Raw genomic sequence first — 18,441 nt, 5'->3', positions numbered from 1 at the left:
TCCAAGCGGTCTGTCCTTCTGCTAACTTGCCTAAAATTTCATATGCATTTCATATGTCTTTTGTGTTTGCTACATACCCTGCCCATTTTATCCTCTTTCATTTCACCACCCTAATAATATGTAATATCTGGACAACAATATAAATTATGAATCACTTTGTTATGCTGTTTTCTGTAGCCTCCTGTTAGTTCCTCCTTCTTAGATCTTAATGTTATCCTCAGCACCCTGTTGTCAAACACTCTGAATCTCTGTTCTTTTCTTTAAGGTGAGAAACAAAGTCTCACATTATTATGAAACATTTTAAGTAAGAAGCATTTAACTTTTGTCATATGGGAATAGTTTATCCCCTATACTGCAGGGCTATGTGCTGGACTTAACTTGTGGCTTAATGGTTTAGTGTGTCACATGGTCACATGAATCATGCGTATGTTGTAATGCATGTACAGTAAAGACCAAAAACGAATGCATGTAATAAATTATTATTATTATCATCATGTAAAGATTGTTATGTAATCATTTGTTAATAGGTGTCTTGCTTAGGATTTATATTGAGTTTATTGTCTCACTGCTTAGCATGTCTGTCTGTCTTAGAAAGTATGCACTTACTTATTTTGGAGGGACGTAGGAAATTAAACAATGAATGTGGGACTTTGTGATTTTCCTAAGGCCCCTTAAATAGATGTCAATTAGCCTCGCTCATAAAGAAAGGTAGTTTTAGGTTTCATTACTTTTAGTGTTATTAACACTCTCGTTACAGGTATATAAAAAAGCAGAGATCTAGGTAACAAGATACATAATTCTTCAAGATTTTTGGTTTATTTTGTGTTTTACTTGCACTTTAAGGGTTATAAGGCTGCTGGTCCGATTTGTGCACCTTATTATTATTATTATTATTATTATTATTATTATTATATCCCATCTATTCACCACTTTATGGGGTATGTACTTCCATGTACCCGAGACAGACCTTGTCCCTAAGGTACATAGGGCAGCAGCTATTTCCGGGATCCATATTGTTTTTAGCAAGTGCCACATATATTATAAAATGTTTTACCATACATGTGACACCACACGACTTCCTTCATTTCTTCTCTTGTCCAAGCCACTCTTGTCTTTCTTGATTGATTTTCTTGTGAGTCTTGGGCTTGTTGGCTGTGCGTGTCCATGGTTGGCCTGCGTTGAGTTGCCTCGTTGCCGTAACCAACCTCAGCCCTTGGAGTACCTAGGTGACCTGTACTCCAGATCTTTGTCTTTCAATTCTTTGGTAGTAGCTGCACGGTTGTCCACACTTTGAACTGAGGGATTATTTATCGAGGTTTACTCCTCTAGATCCGCCGTGTTCTGTTATATAACAGGGTCACCTCTAGTCGGATGTGGCTCTTCACCACGCACGGACGGTCTTGAGCAAGGAGAGGCTCTTGGATGCCTAGCATCTGTATTGCGCTTCAGTTACTCCTGGGTGGGTGAGGACCAGTGTCCAGCATAGTCAGATTATGATGGTGAAAGGTACTACCTCTCCCCATTACCTTAACCCTTATTATTATTATTATTATTATTATTATTATTATTATTATTATTATTTTCTTCTTATTCTTATTCTTAGCCAGAAGATTGATTTTGTACTTGGAGCTGTAGGCATGTATTTATAACTTTTATTTAAATATTTTGTATGAATATAAAATGTTAGAAGAATTACATGCGTGATTGAACATTTTAGTACTTTAGGAACACATATATTTATATTTTGGGGGTGTCATGGTTCAAGTTTTATATATTTTACAGGTTCCCTAACAATTTTTTGTAGTTTAACTATCTCCAGGAAGATGCTAGGATGGTGCCTTGGAACAGCCCATAACTACCTCCCTCCATACTGTTTCTCACTCAGGACTTATCCCTTCCAAACTTGAAAATTTGTCACTGAATAACTTAAAAATCTTGCATGGATTGAAAATGAAATTGGGGTGTGTGGGCATATAGAAACACTGGTATAATTTCTAGAACATTAGCTTCAATTTTGAAAAATAACTGGTTTTTTCTGGGTTTTGACACTGTAGTTTTGTAGGTGGTTACCAGGATTTCTGAGGAACAGATTGCCTCCATTTTTAGAGTTGAATTGGAGGTGATATGTTTGTCTGAAATATTAAAATGCATCTACAAGATTGCATGGCATCTCACCCCAGAAGAATATGATCCATACTTTCACTCCATGAGAAACCTCAAGTCTCACAGAGTGTTGCTTTCACCTCTTGAACTCAAATTGTAGTGAATTGTTTGAAAAAATTGTGCGGTTAGAATATATTACTTATGTAACTGTTTATTATATTTTACATTGCAGTTGTCGGAAACTGGACCAGAACAGAGAATGAACTTCAGATGCATCCCTTGTTAGCAGAAATGTATATGGAAGACATACCACCATCAAGAGATGTAACCATACATCCTGATGCCATTGTTTTGAATGCCAGTCGGGGTAGACATCTTGCTCGATCATTCAGGTGTCAACGTTGTGGAAATTTCTACACATACAAGAAAAACTTACTGCGGCATTTGAACCTTGAGTGTGGTAAAGAACCACAATTTCAGTGTCCATACTGCCCAAAGAAGGCAAAACATAAGAATCATATGCTTAGGCATGTGCGGTCCCAGCATCTAGCAGATGTATGAATGTTGTATATCACATGAACATAAAGTGAAAACAGTGACTGAAGTTTGTTTTTCCTCTTAGTGATCATCTTAAAATTCCTTAACTTAATTTGTTGTACAGGATCTTTGTATGGAGCCAGGGTGGTCTAGTGAATATAGTGACTAGGCTCTGGGCTGGACAGTTGGGGTTTAATTCCCAGTAGTGTGTCTTTATATTATTATAACCTCTAGATGAGGGGATTGTAATTGTAATCAAAACCTGAAAACCCACTACTCTGCTAATCTGTGATGACTGAAAATGCATTGATTCATCATTAACATTTTCTATTCTATTTCTATTTTTCTTTTTAATTATCTTTGCAGATATTGATTGGTTATTCTGTAAATGTTGTATGTGGAAAGTGATGATACTGAATTATTTAAATGTTAGAACGTAGGAAAGGATTAGAGCAAAATACAGCTTGACAGTTGCTTTTATTCATGATTGTGTTAATGATTCATTACTCTCTTTTGATTTGTGTATGCTGCCAAGTGTTGGCAATAGTAGTGACTTACCTCTGCTGTGCAGGTTAGTTATAATCACTTGTTTGCAGACGACAGTTTTTGTTCATGGTTTCTCTTAAGGAAGAAATGTCTGGCACATAGAATTTTTTTCTGATTCGTGAGCTCATTTATTAACCACCTGTATGTAACATTAGATTTATTTAATTTTTATAAATAAGTTAGAGTATGTGTGTCTCAAATTGCTGAAACAAGAAAAATCTAATAAAAATGTATGATCATGAGTTTTATGGAAACAAACACAATTGTAAGTAAATTTTTGCACATGTGTTGGGCACATTTTTCTTAGACATAATGTTTCTTGATAGTTATTTTTCTTGAATGTGTATAACATTTAGTAAGTCATATTAAAGCATTTACATGCAGCACATTTGTTGAGAGACTACAGAGTACCACATTTACAAGAATTTACCTTCCATCTTTGCTGGTTTGTAAGTTGTTTAACAATGATACATCTACTGTTGTGACTATTTTTCATAGAATGAACATTCAGTGATGGCATTTTAGAGGAGGTACTTTGTGAACAGTTATATCTGCAGACAGTAATTTTTGTATTTTTTATGTAGAATGCACAAAATTAATGCACATTGTAGAAGTTTTATTTGTCATGCTGCAGTATTGTCTGCACTAGGGCATATTCATTTGTTCCATATCACTGCTATGTCTACACTAATAATTTTTCTCCAGGAGTGAAGCAGTTGATTCATAAAGGTTACTACCCATTTCCATCCCATTCTGAGATTAAGAATGCATGGAGCTTTATCTCCAATGCCCTATATATAACTTAATAATTATATACTTGAATACAGATGCAGCTGTGCCTGTAACCTTCACACTACAATATGCACCCCACTATACATGTTTATTTAATGACACTGTCAGTAGCTCTGACTATACATCATCAATTGGCAGACTGCTTAATGAATAATGAATTGGACAGATGGACTAATTTGAGGTACTGTGCAAGCATTTTCCTGGAGGGACTGAGGTATGCAAGTCTCAGTTGGGATAACAAGTCTCAGACCAAGATTTGGACTTTGGACCTCCCAAATTTGAAGCACGATTGCTAATCACTTGGCTGCAATTTTTGTATCCATTATATATGGCAATCAAATAAGAGAGATTTGAAGGAAATGGTTTTCAAAAGATCAGATATTGTAGTAAACAAAATGTCTTAACCCTGTGAAATAAATAAAATGGTTTTATTTTAGAACTCTGAAACTACTTGGGGTAGTTGTGGCAGAGGTAATGGTAATGAAGCAAAACTAAAGTTTTCCCCATGCTGTGAACCGCAGCATTAAGATGTATAGGATGCATGAAGGTATGGCTTGGTTCCTTTTAGATCTCAGCATGAGTTGAAGATGAGCAGTCTGTCTCTTGCTCCATTTGCTTTACCAGAGGCCTTTGTACATATTAGATAGGGTCCCAAATGTGTTCTGTATGAGTGAAAGCAGGAAATCTTACTTTAAACCTGGCATATCCAGCCTGCAGTCAGTCACTTTACAGATTGAGCTATCACAGAATAATTTTATTTACTAATAAATTAATGTGCTGTCCAACTTTGTCTACCATTATATTTAGATTTCATGTTGATGTCAAAGAATTTAAGGTGTTCAGAAAGTTTATGTCATTGTTATATTAACCTTTATCTTCCTTGCATCATGTCTTACGCTCACTTGAATGTTATGTGTGTTGCACTGTATTGACAAACACTTAACCCAGTCCAGCAGTCCAGTAGTACAAAGATTTAAATCCCCTATTTCCCATTTCATAAAGATTAAGTATTAATGCAACTAGCCCATTTTTATGAATTGTTCTGATTGTGATAAAATTATTTTGTAATGTTCCAATGAAAATGGTTAATATGTGCACTTTAAAAAAGTAATTCTGTATAGAAGTATTTTTTGTGGCTAATTATATCTGTGTGTCATTTGGTTCAAATGTAGCTTATACTCTTCATACAGTTATATATGTGTTAATAAAGGACTGGGTTTGTTTATAGATACTATTTTTACCAAAAAGTGTACATTTCTGCCCAAATAAGATGTTAATTTTATCAGCAAAACCTATTATTGACATGGAAGTGCTATCCCCTTTCTACTACAATGAAGTATTATGTACTTATTTACAGTATATAAAATATTTATGTACACTGTGGTGTGGCAGGGTGCATCACTCAAACTTTTTCCTACCATAATGCCATTTCAACGTATGTGGTATATCATTTTTTCAGATGAGAATCTGGAGTATAAGTTTGTTTAATATTATCATTTGTTACACAACAATTTCCAGCACATATTGCATCAATGTACCATTGTATCACTGGCATCAAGTCTGAATTACGTGTTTTGATTGTCAAGCAGTCTTCATCAACTTTACATCAACACTATTTACACATACAAGTCACTGCAGTTTAGAATATAAATGCATTGTTTATTCATTTTATATGATAATAACATTAACAAATGGTAAAACAATAAGTACAGATAAAATTATAAGACAGAAAAACAGTAAAGACTGATGTAAGACTTGAGGTTCTCACAGCGGTGAGTATGAAGATTTCTGTCTTCTGGGTTATTGCGCTGTGTAGTCTGGTCGATGTTAACCAACGTTTCAGAGGTCATACTGCCTCCGTCATCAGGGCGATGACGGAGGCAGTATGACCTCTGAAACGTTGGTTAACATCGACCAGACTACACAGCGCAATAACCCAGAAGACAGAAATCTTCAGTAAAGACTGAGTTACAATTCTCACAGAAGTATTGCTGTGTCTACTTGGGTGGTTGGGTGTTGCCTTCATGGGTATCCTGTGTTGCTGGTGTTGTGCCTTGATTCAATGTGGAGACCACTTAAGGGTGGTATAACCATTATTAAATTTTGTATGAAAGGAATTCCACTACTGAGGTACAGAAGACTAAGTCATGACTATTTAATCATTACACCTGATGTGCAAGAAATGCCATTAACCAATTCTGTGTGACTCATCATGGTGATATAACCATTGTGCTGTGAATAACATCCGCTATTTAGCTTAATTTGATGGAGTCATGCTGGCGAAACTGTAAAATGTGGTATGGGGAAATACTGTTGCTTGGTTAAATTTAACTGAATTTTATATGTATAATTTTTATGTCTGGTCTGGAGGAAATGACACTTTTAAAATTTTATCTTATTGTAAATTTCAGCTTGAAGTTGGGCACCCTGTTATCACAAATGAAGCCATGGAGACAAAATTACTATAGTTTAACCATTTTATCTGGAATGGGGGAAATGCCACTTAACTCCATTTCACTGATCCTGGCATTGTATCAGTCACATATGGACATATGGAGGGAATGTCTTCCAAATCCAGAAAACTAAATTATGGGTGTATAAATAACAGGTACATTGTGGAGGAAATTCCACCAGCAAAAGTATATTTGGTTGGTTTTATGTTTAAATTTAAATTCCACTACCAATAGTAGTAACATATCACATCTCATTTATTGCCATTTATTTGTGGGAAAGCATAGTACTTCTACATGTTACTGTTTCAGGTGTAGACATCGAGTTATGGGAAAATCTTCAACCATTTGCAGAGACACAGCAGCAAATGACAGCAATTAGAAGCATGGTGTTGAAATCAAATATACCATTCCGATGTCCACAGTGTGACAAGAGTTACCGATACAAGAACTCGCTGTCTCGTCACATTAGGTTGGAGTGTGGCAAGAAACCTCAATTCCAGTGTCCATTCTGTCCACATTCTGCCAAACATCGAAGTCATCTGCAAACACATGTGGCTAGCAAACACAGGGCATACATCTGATGGCAGTGATACAGACCTGTGACACTGTCAAGTTAATGTTTCATAATATTTCTAGTATTCTTGCTAAATGTTGCTGTTGTAAGGAACTAGAAAAGTGTCATTGTTCTATAGAGTGAGTGTAAAAACTGAACTTTATTTTGATCTACATCATCTGAAATAGCTGGCTGTAAACAGGAGCTAACATTTTTCTTTTCATTGTTAGCAAAATGATATTTAAAAAACAGAATCTTTCCCTCATTTCATTGGTCCTTCTTCCACTGGATTGAAAGCCTGGTTTCTGTTCCAGAGGAGATTATGTTTGGAGATGGACAATATGGTGTAGGAGCAGGTATTCTCAAGTGCTTTGATTTTCTTTTGTCATTCATCATTCTATCAGTGTTGTATCTGTTACTGCCCCTGTGTTGTATGATGAGTGTGTAAGCTGTCATGTTCCTTGTCTGTTAGTTGGGGCTTCACCTCTGATTCCAGAATTGGCTGTTTTCATAGTGACAAAGTTAGTTTAACTAAAACAGCAGTTTTATGCCCGTATTATGTTTTTTTTCTTATGAAGGTTTTAGGTACATTCTGAAGTGTTTACCATGCTTTTAAACTATTTGTTTCACACACAAACATACCATTTATATATTTTTTATTCGGTAGACATTGGGCATATAAAGATCTGTAAGAGAAAATTAATTTGATGTTTGCCTTTATTAACCTGCAAGTAACTTATTTCTTGATGTTTGGAAATGTTGGTGGCTTCATGTTGAGATTATAGAAACTTGAAACATGATCAATTGGAGAATGTTATTTAAGTCTCATTGAAGAATAAATACATCTGTTTAACTAAACTCGCTGAAGCCCAGTGGTAATTAAATATACCACATACTTTAACAATCAGTAATTCTGCATTTTGTCCACAGAGTGTATTTATGGGTATAGTATGATTCTCAGAATAAACAGTGATTATTTCTATAAACAGCATTAACCAATTGATTTTTGTAATGGAGAAGCATTATATTTTTTGAGATAGGGACTAAATGTTTGAACATTATTTAGATAAGATTTAGATAGGGTTTTAAATTGTTGATATATTCTCAGGTCACAGCATATTAACTAGTAATGTACAAACAGAAAAATCCAACTTTGATGATCATTTTGAATGTCTTATGTGAATAAGTTTTTTATATAGAAAGTTGCAAATACAGGACTTATAATAGAGTGTTGTTTCAAATGATGTATAATATTCCATAGACAGTATATATATAAAAATCAAAATGGTGGTTTATAATGAAATTCATTAGTTATATATTTATAATTGTGTTCAGATTGTATAACTTATAAATATTCAGAATAACTTACTACGTGTCTGTCATATGTGCCTCAGTCAGTGTTCCATCAATTTGATTACATTATCTTCTGTGTTGAGAACATCCATATTTTGCAATTTTTATAGCAACCACGTAAGTAATTTTATTCATTTATTCTAAACTTTTATCAGCCAAGTGTCATGACTTCTACACAGCACAGCTGACCATGTGTTACAGTGGCATACCATCAGATTTTAAGCACTGGAGTTAAGTCTGACTGACAGCCCCATGACAGGGGCTTAAGAAACCTGTACCTGTTAAAAAAGTTTAATACAATGTAATGTTGCAACACTAAGTACAGATGCCACACTGCATAGAATCATAAATTATTTGTCTGTGCCATGTTGTCTGGTAGAAGTTTACTGATGTTTCATAGGTCCTTGCTGCCTCCATTATCAGGGCTCTGATGATGGAGACTACACAGGGCAACAACCCAGAAGGCAGCCATTTTCAGACTCACTGCCGTGAGAACCTCAAATCCTACGTGTATGTCCGTGTTTTGTTAAATACACATTATGTTGACAGATGTTTCAAATAAAAGTTGTACAGTTGAATGAGATTTTTATTTTATTTTACCTTGTGATAATTTATTTGAAAGATGAGAAAAATATTGAAGTTTTGTAGAATATAATATGAAAATTATATTGGACTTACATGAACCAACATTTATTATGCCCTACAACTTTCAGGTGGACTCTGTCACCACTTTGGGAAACAAATTATATTGACATTCTGAAGTAGTTTTAGGAATGAGCCATGTGAACAAACAGGTCTTTGTTTTATGTTTATTTTACCTGTGCAGATTATGAATATGAAACATTCCTTTGTGTGTCTGGTGTGTACGGTCTTTAATTGAAACACCATACACGTGGTATAGGACTCATTTTAAAGCAGAAGTATAAAATGAGTTCCCCTCTTTTTTGTGGGGGTGTTAAGTTTACTTTTTGTGATGAAGTAACCTGTATCAATTAATGCTTCTTATGTTATCACTTCAGATTAGTTACAGGATCTGAACTGCATTAATTGTGCCCTCATCTTCTGTTAAAGTTATTGTAATTTAAAAGTGCACAAGGACTTATGAAGTACTACATGGCCTATATTTCATGTTAAGAGTTGACACATTTTAGTCTAGAATTTTGTTTGCAACTACATGACAGTAATCTTTCTTCTGGTGTCAGTTTACTTTTTTTCAGTCTACATAAACTCTTCATTGACACATTACAGAATTTAAAAAATATACAGACTTTAATTCCCTAATTATAATTTCTAATGTCACTTTATAATACAGAACCCTAAAATATGAGGAGAGATGGAGACTTCCAGTTTCTCCAGAACTCTGTCAACTCATCCTGGCATGTCATAATGCTTTTCCCAGAAATGAAAACACAAGCCTGAACAAGGTACTGTGAAAGCCTTCAAACTTCAGTTTAGTTCAGTACTTTGTACAGGAGTTTACTCTATTTAGATTTGATATGGGAGTTTACTGTTTTCAGATATGATACTGTAGAACAGTGCCTTTAATGAAAATAGTAATCACTGTGTGGTTTTGTTTGTTTGTGACAGTACTCTCACAGGAATGCTTTTATTGTCCTGGCGATAAGGACTAGTTTAACACAATGCACTGGATACCCATAGAAATCACAATGTTATTTGACTTTTGGTAATTGTGATGAGTGATTTACTGTTGAATTGTTAGTACCTAGAGACATAAGTGTATTACTAGGACTGATAAAATATATTGTTGTTGCAGATGAAGGTGGTGGTAACCTTTGGTTTTCAAACTACCAGATGCCATTGGCTGATGAGCTGAGTCACTTCTTCTCTCTGGAAATGAAACAAGACAAATGGCTGTCTGGACCAAATCAGGAGCCAGGTGGTTCCATCAATTTCCAGTGTACAACATGTGGAAATATTTACAAATACAGGCGCAGTCTTTTGAGACACATAAGACTGGAATGTGGAAAGGAACCTCAGTTTCAGTGTCCAGGCTGCCCCCTGCGGTTTAAACATAAAAATCATTTAATGCGGCATGCTACTACAAAACATAGCAAATTAAATTCATAATTGTGTGCAACAACCAAGACTTAGTATTTGAATGTAAATTTAAGTCATGTGAAGATATATATTTACAGATACATATATTTCTGTTTTTATGATGTATGCTTGTACTGTTCTGATGGCAGTGTGTTCCTGTTATAAATGTTTTTGATTCATCATATTTTAAACTCTCTTATTGCCAAGCTGCATATTATAAAAAAACAACTGAGCTGCTTCTTTAAAATTTCATAACAATCACAAGAGACCTTTTTGATTTATGAAACAGAACATAGCACACCAAAAATATATTGTGTGATAGTGTAATTTATTAAACGAAACACACACACACACACATTTTTTTAAAATGAAATAATAAATAACAGAAAACTAATTTTTAAGCATTAGTCATATAGGATCATAGGAGGCTTACAGAATTTGTCACACTGATTCCATTGTGGTCACTGGTAGGAAAATGGGAGAATACAGGAAGTAATGTTGTATAAACTTAATTGTATGTGGACCATCATCTTATCATTTACAAAGATTATTGATGGTATTAAACTTGTGTGTTACAAATGTGGTACCTTAGAAAGAAATTCTCATTATTCTTACATCACTCCATGAAATAATTTTATTTTCCAGTTACTCATCCATAAATCCATTGAATGATGTATCATACCATCATGCTTCAGTTTAGAGAGACACTGTGATTACCAGGTTATAGAAATATGCATGTGTAACACATAAGAAGACTTTGGTATAAGTTACATAGTCATCACAGATGTTTAAGCATGTCTCACCATAACACCAAGACAACTATCCCATTGTGAAAGAAATCACTGACCAGTCATTTGTGCTCCTTTAGTTATCTGAAGAGATGGAAATAACTTGGGTTTGTGTGACTGGTGGTTCAGAAGCTTCCACTGGCATGATGTTACCTTACTTTTGAGACACCCTCACACATTATCACTGGAAGCCTTTGTTCTAGTTAGTTCTTATTTCTGTCAAGTAGAATGCTGTTTTCTTATGCATATTGATGGTTATAAGAGTTATCTCAAGTACCAGTAAGATACAGAAAGTATTGCTCTTTATTGAAGGTTGAATATTTAGTGAACTGTGATAAAAGATTGAATCAGTTGTGTGATTTATGTATTTCCTTTTCTTAGAGTACAAGTGTCAGTATCTGTATGTACTTATTGTTACAGTGTGTTCATTGATCTCATATTTTGTGTACCATAACCTGTATTATGATGTTAATAAATAGAATGCTTCCCAATCTGCAAAGCTTTTGCTCATAATAAGGTCAAGTGTTATTTTTACTTCATAGACTTTCAGAATGTATTATTATTTTGCTTTATTATTACAGCTTATGCTAGTAAACTGGAAAATTTTCTCAACATAAAATGACCGATACAATTTCTGGTTTGAAGGTTGCAAGATCCTTCTGTTATTATAAAATGATGATTGTGATAAAAAACCTGTATAACCATTAAAGTAACTTACTGCAAGCTGAAAAGTAGTGTTTAATTCCTGGTGCAGGTATCTGACTTGATGCCAATGTGCAGATTGGCTCTGTACTCCATCCATGTCTATGCAGTCAGTTTTCGGGGCTCTTTTTCCTCAGAAAGCAGCAATACATGAGGCTCTTCACTCAACAACACTTTGCCTCTATTGGCATCAAGATATGGTGCTTAGATATAGTGATTTTATAACCTTATCTTGTTAACATTTGTTAAGTTAGAAACTACAAAGACAGGTTACATCGTCTTATTGTAAGTTAGGGGTCCTCAGACTTTTAACCTTTGTTGTCTAATGTGTTATATGTTATTTGTAACTAATCTGACTATGCATTGTAATAGCATATCACTAAACAATTTACCCAGGAGTTAAAATTTGGTTGGCAGCCCCATAATGCAGAGTATAAAATCACCTGTTTTATTTTATGATAAAAGTGAAATCTAAGATTCACACTTAAACTTTTGTATTGGCTCACAGCCTGCAAAGTTGTAAATGAGGGCAGTTTATTAAAACTTCATGGCACTTTAATAAAATTTAATGTCAAATATTTTCTTAAACAAAATAACTTATTTGTTATCTTTATTAATTATTCACTTGAAATAAAATATTTTATTTTGTCAATAATTGAGCTTTCATTTATTTATTTGTGTCTTGTCATGATGTTTAGTAACTGTTTTTCACTATACATTACATAATATAAAAATTCATACAGGCTGCATAAAACTGTGGTGAATTTTGATAAAGTGACAAATTCTACAAACATGAGCAGATTATATAATCAGCAAGTAGACATTCTGTGTGATGTAATACTTGTTACCTAGCTAACTTGATGACATTATCATATATTATTGGGCACCTGTAAGGAACAGAGAACAAACTCCATAATGGTTCAGATCCCACATTAAGCTGTACGTTCTATCTGCTGACGACCACTGTTGCTAGTATTGTTGGGTGCAAAATGAAAGTCATGCTGCATGGGTAATCCCATAAAAGATATTACATACCTGTCTTTAACCAAGCTGGATGGAAAGAGGCAGGGTCATCATAGACCATGTTGGGACATAGGCAACAACACAACCACGTGTGATATAACTGTTGGTTCATTCAACGATACTGTACCCATCAAATAATGACAATATCGTTATGTGTGTTGACAGATTGTATAAGCAATTGTTATTGTAAATTATATACAGTGATGATTGCAACTTGTTTATGATATAGAGTTACTGGAATGCTCCTATCCTCTTACCTAACAGAAGATTTGAATTTGTAATTTATAGACAATTACATATTATGTTCTAGAGCCCAGCAGTTCATGGTCAGATTTTCGCCATCTACCTCCACCACTACTAGCTCCAAACACGAGGCAGATTTTTGTACAGGACACTCGAGCTGGAATGCAGAAGAATATTTTCTGTAACCTGAGGCTCTCTAATGAGGGACCACCTCCACTGAGGGGTATTCCACCATCAAGGATGCCGGGTGCATTCAAGTGTCCTGGTTGTGGCAAATCCTACTGGTACAAGAAAACTATGCTGAGGCACTTGAGGCTTGAGTGTGGCAAGGAGCCTCAGTTTCAGTGCCCATATTGTCCACATCGTGCAAAACAGAAGAATCACCTTGTGAAACATATTGCTAGTCGACATAAAGATGCAATTTAGGAACATGATTAGGTTATGCCATGGAGCTGTGGACAAACTTTTTTGCCTATCTGTGAATACTGTCTTAAATTTGATTTAGGTTTACGTAATATATAGTTTTATGTTTAGAGTAAAGCTATTAAACTTTTTTTAAATTTTTAATAATAGGATACCCTCATATAGTTTCATCTGAATCATCACTAAGTTAATGATCATGTAGGGTACTTGCCAGATGTGTTTATTTATTTACCTTATATGTACATGTTTTTGACACTATATGTCATCTATTTCCTCATGTTACAAGTTAAAAACTTATTAAATGTCAGTATGTCCATACTTTCTAAATGTCCTTACATTTTAGTCTTAAAAGTACTTTAAATTCACCATCTTCTGTAGTTCATGTGTATTAATTTTTTCACTTAATTTTGAAATATTATAATGTGAAACGTATTTAAATAAATATGTTAAAGCGAGTACAGGAAGGTTAATTTGAAGTGGCATTCTGATACATGTTATTATGTCAGTGGAGTCACATCTGGACATTTCCTGGCTGCACCTGCAGAGAGGATCAGATGTATTACTAGTCTGTGATTACTGTGTAGCTTCTTGTTCGTAATTTTCTTGAGAAATCTGTGTTTGGAATTTTGTAGAGCATAGTGCCAGTTGTGTCAGTTCCACATTTACACTTTTAAGAACATGTTTGTGATGGTTGGTATTCAGTCATACAAGAACTACCCTATCACTGATGCATGATCTGATTGACCATACATTGCTAAACCATTAAACCCTGGAGTTAAACTCTGGCATGTAACCCCTTAGTAGGATCATTTAAACCTCCTATTCCTATATGATAAAAGTTGAAAAATGGGATAAGAAATGTGTAGTACCACTTTTAATGCTTTGTACATTAATACTGGAATATGCCATAAAGCATGATGGTCTACATTCCAGAAACTGACTTATTTTATTGTCCTTTAACAATTACCAAGAAGAAATAATTTTGGCTTCAGTAAGCTTCATTTCATTGATTAAACGTCATAAGTGCTAAAAATATTGACTGTATATAGTTTGTGTTTACAGGGATTGTATCATTACATAATTCGTTTCGAAGCCAAAAATTATCACTACTAATTTCATTACCAAATAAACTAAAGATCCATCAAGTGTTTACAAGACTTTCTCCAGCATTCTTTTGTACTTCGTATATTTGACAATGCATAATGAAACCTTTGTCCTAAAAGTTTAAATTAAAAGACACATTACAAAATGAAATCATAGTCCTGTCTCATCATTAAATAGAACACAAGAAGGTAATAATTACTAGGAAACTGAGAAAATGATAAAGTTTATTTTCCAAAATAATATTATACTCTGATTTTATGATATAATACCCATATTGCTGAGACACAAATAAAACGTTTTTACATTATATGCAAGTGATGAAGGACACAACTTGTCAGTGTTCAGTGCTTTTAACTGATTGTATTACTTTATACATGTTTTGCATAGCATGTTAATAAGGTTTAGTACCTAGAATATGTATAGCATACATGTTAATGCTATTTTGAGTTAGTTTTAACTACTCATATTCATCACTTTCAATTCCCATATCTGTTTATGAGGCTTATATAAAATGTGTACTTAAAATAATATGAAAATAAAATGAAAAAAACGACAATGTAGTGTATTATGTTGTAGATGTCTAGTTGTATTACAAAAAGGATAACGTTCACAAATGGTTTATTTTTCTGTTGGATACAAGATGTTTTTTCTTCAAAATATGTACCTTCAATTACGCCATGATTGCTTCCTTGCACGTCTCTTCAAATTCATTGTTCATTAATAATTTTATCATTTGGTGTTATACTGTATAGTCTGAGCTTCTGACAGTGTTTTAAGTAAATTACAGAATATAGAAATGCCTTCAGTTTTACACTATTTGTTTTCTCTGTTCTCAGTGGCTTCCTTCACTTAGTTATTTAATTTTTTTTAGCTTTCCTGCTGACCTTTTCCCATTTTGTTTATGTTCCTCTACTGCTTTTGGTACTTATTTTTTGTTAATTTAATGATTCTTTGTCAGTTGTGAAGATTATATTCACAATGTAAAGCGAGAATTTGCAGAATGATTAAGAGGAATGAAAAAAGTTTACATAATTGTATTTGTTGCCTTTTGTGTTATATGTATTGTAACACCATTCTCTTTTGCAAGGAACTTCCAGTTTTTCTGAAGAATTTACTGCCTTCCTCTCCAGACTGGAATACATTTCCACTAGTGTGCTTTAGGTGTACTCCCAATACACCAGATGTTAGTTCTATATGTCTTACAGCAATTCTACCAGGTGAATTTTCTAATAATACTTTAATTTTGGTGTTAACAAATTATTTCCTTAAAGTAAATTTAATCATAGTATTGAAGTGAGATATATACTTCTTGTAGATATATTGAAGAGGAGATTTCCTTCCCAAGAATTACAGAAGGTCTGGAAGGCTAATAGTATGAGATGTATGAACTATGGACCAAATGTGGGTGAAGATGTACAAGTATGTCTCTTTTGCTTTATCTGGCTTTCTCACTAATTTTTCATTTTTATGAGTTATTTTATTGTGCAAACAGATGATGGAAGTTTCACCACATATTTGAATACAAAAATAGAACAGTTTGCTAACAGAACTATTCCATTGTGTTACAGAATTGAAAGAAAGCAAACTTCAGCATCGTCATGCAATAGATCTGAGTCAGAACCTGAATGTTCAACACCGCAGCAGTTGTAGTAATCAGCATTCTGACAGAGAGTATGCTGGTATTACCATGGAAAGGCACCTTAGGGCTACTGATATTGATTTTCAACTGCCATTGTTGCCAGTAGCTGTTGATGGTCAGGAGGTGATATATCATGGCAGACAAGAGGCATTTCGGTGTATGACATGTGGCAAGAGTTACCGATACAAGAAGAACATGGTGAGGCATATTCGATTTGAGTGTGGCAAGGAACCTCAGTTCCAGTGTCCGTATTGCCCACATCAAACTAAACACAAAAGCAGCATTCAAATGCATGTAAGGAACAGACATCCAAATGTCTTCAATTAAAGCCCATTAGAAGAGATACAAGTAAGTTGGTGCGTACATACACTACGTAACATGCACATACTCATGCATGCATACGCATACGTATGTATATGTTCTTTTACTTATTGTACAGTTATTTGAAGCATTGAGTTAGTTTCCTCTTGAGTATATGTCATAAGGAGACAGATAATATGAAGGGTATAGAGAGTTACTATTGGGAACAATAATTTATGTAGGATCAGTTTTTAACATGCAAGTCACAAAAGAGTTAAAATTGTTTTAACGTGATGTAACTGACAAATTTCTTTCATATTTTCATTTCTCATCTTGCAGTGTATTTAACAATGTATGTGAAACACTTGCTATTATGCTGTGCTCATTCTTGTTCAACTTAATGATGTAACATTTTGTTTGTTATGATGTCTGACATGTCAGATTTATGAAAAAATTACTTACTAATATGTAAAATTAAATAAATGGAATACATTCCTTCAGCATAGATAGAATTATAAAAATAGTAATTTTAGCCTTCTACATGTTAAATATACAGTAATATACTTATTCTTTGATATGTGTCATTATCTGATAATTTATGTCATATTCCTCTCCAATGTTTCTTATTTAAGGCTTAACTGATGTTGATCTAAAGTTTAATGAAACATATTAGGTTTGTAAATGTAAAAACATTGTTGTATTTGAATGTTGTAACAAAAATACAAACTTAATATAATAAATTGGAAATGAACACAAATAGTTTAGCATTATTTGGTAGTTTACTAAATATTTTTTGTTGTGGGTTTGAAGAAGACGCATTTGGTGAACAATACTTTTGCAAAATGCCTGCAAGTCTGGACAGTGTGAATGTATAGTATATTTTTCATCTGCACTTTGCTAATTTAATCATTTCCTTGTCAGTGAATTGATTGAACTGATGATGCAGTGTCTTCAGGATCTACTACTGTCCAATGAGGATAATACTTGGAGAGTGGTTTGACATTAGATGTGTGTGTTTGTGTATAAGTAAATGGCAGTACAGCACAGATTTATTTATTTTTAATATATGTGTACATACACATACATTCATATCTTGGACCCCAGCAATTACTCCATTCACACACAGAAGAAGGCAATGGCAAACCACTTCTGGATCATCTGCCAAGAACGTATATGAACAGATCCCAGTCCGAGAAAAAGGATGGAAGGATCCTGTTCATATGGACCTGTTGTCAGACAGAACACTAAATAATAATAACTAGAGTATATCCTCTGATTTGTGAAGTAGATTCTACTGCACGTGTATTTTAGATTTAATTTGTAGTTTAAACAAGACCACTGTGTTTTTTACAAAACCTGATTATACATGTTTCTAGATTTTCCAAAGTACTCAATAAAATTACAAAGGTTTGTGTGTGTGTTGGCTTGAATGTTTTGTTTTGCTACATGCCCAACCAGTTTTATTAAACTTGTGTAACATTAAGTGAAGATAATAAATAGTAGAAGTTTTTTAACTAAGTATTATTTTTTCCCTTTCTGTTTGTTTGTTTATTTCAAAACCCAGTGTTGTCATTAGTTTTCACAGGATCTAGCCATGACAAAACTTCCTCACAATAAGAGTGTTAACTGCTCACCTAACCACTTTCTTGTCAAATGTAATTTTGATGTTCATCTTCTGGACTGTGATATTATTGAGGCTTGTAAGTAGATTGTAACATTTTGGATTGACATACTTCCTCCATCTTCCAGGGTGAAGTGAAGATAGATGCAGTATGTTTTACCAGTGTGTTCACGTCCACCTACTTACAAGTTTACTTGACATTG

General features: G+C 33.9%; 1 protein-coding gene across 11 annotated transcripts in view; it reads left to right on the top strand.

Annotated features, from left to right (window-relative positions):
* The window catches only part of LOC110827600 (uncharacterized), a 264,274-nt gene that overhangs the window by 179,791 nt on the left and 66,042 nt on the right, over positions 1-18,441 (top strand). Inside the window, exon 5 of one of the 11 annotated variants that reach the window (XM_022059380.2) lies at positions 13,219-13,592. The exons of 7 other annotated variants lie outside the window; for them this stretch is intronic. In XM_022059380.2, coding sequence (XP_021915072.1) covers positions 13,219-13,577 — 359 coding nt within the window. In that variant the 3' untranslated portion in view covers positions 13,578-13,592. Of the gene's footprint in view, positions 1-2,335; positions 5,206-6,740; positions 8,916-10,111; positions 11,915-13,218; positions 13,593-18,441 lie in introns of those variants that run through there. 3 more of the 11 variants (XM_022059394.2, XM_022059407.2, XM_087356861.1) reach the window with 3 other exon arrangements.

This window comes from Zootermopsis nevadensis, unplaced genomic scaffold (assembly GCF_977971745.1).
Source record: "Zootermopsis nevadensis isolate Lab colony 2312 unplaced genomic scaffold, Znev_1.0 Znev_ptg000028l, whole genome shotgun sequence".
Taxonomy (NCBI): domain Eukaryota; kingdom Metazoa; phylum Arthropoda; class Insecta; order Blattodea; family Termopsidae; genus Zootermopsis; species Zootermopsis nevadensis.
This window is presented reverse-complemented; position numbering and strand designations above follow the sequence as displayed.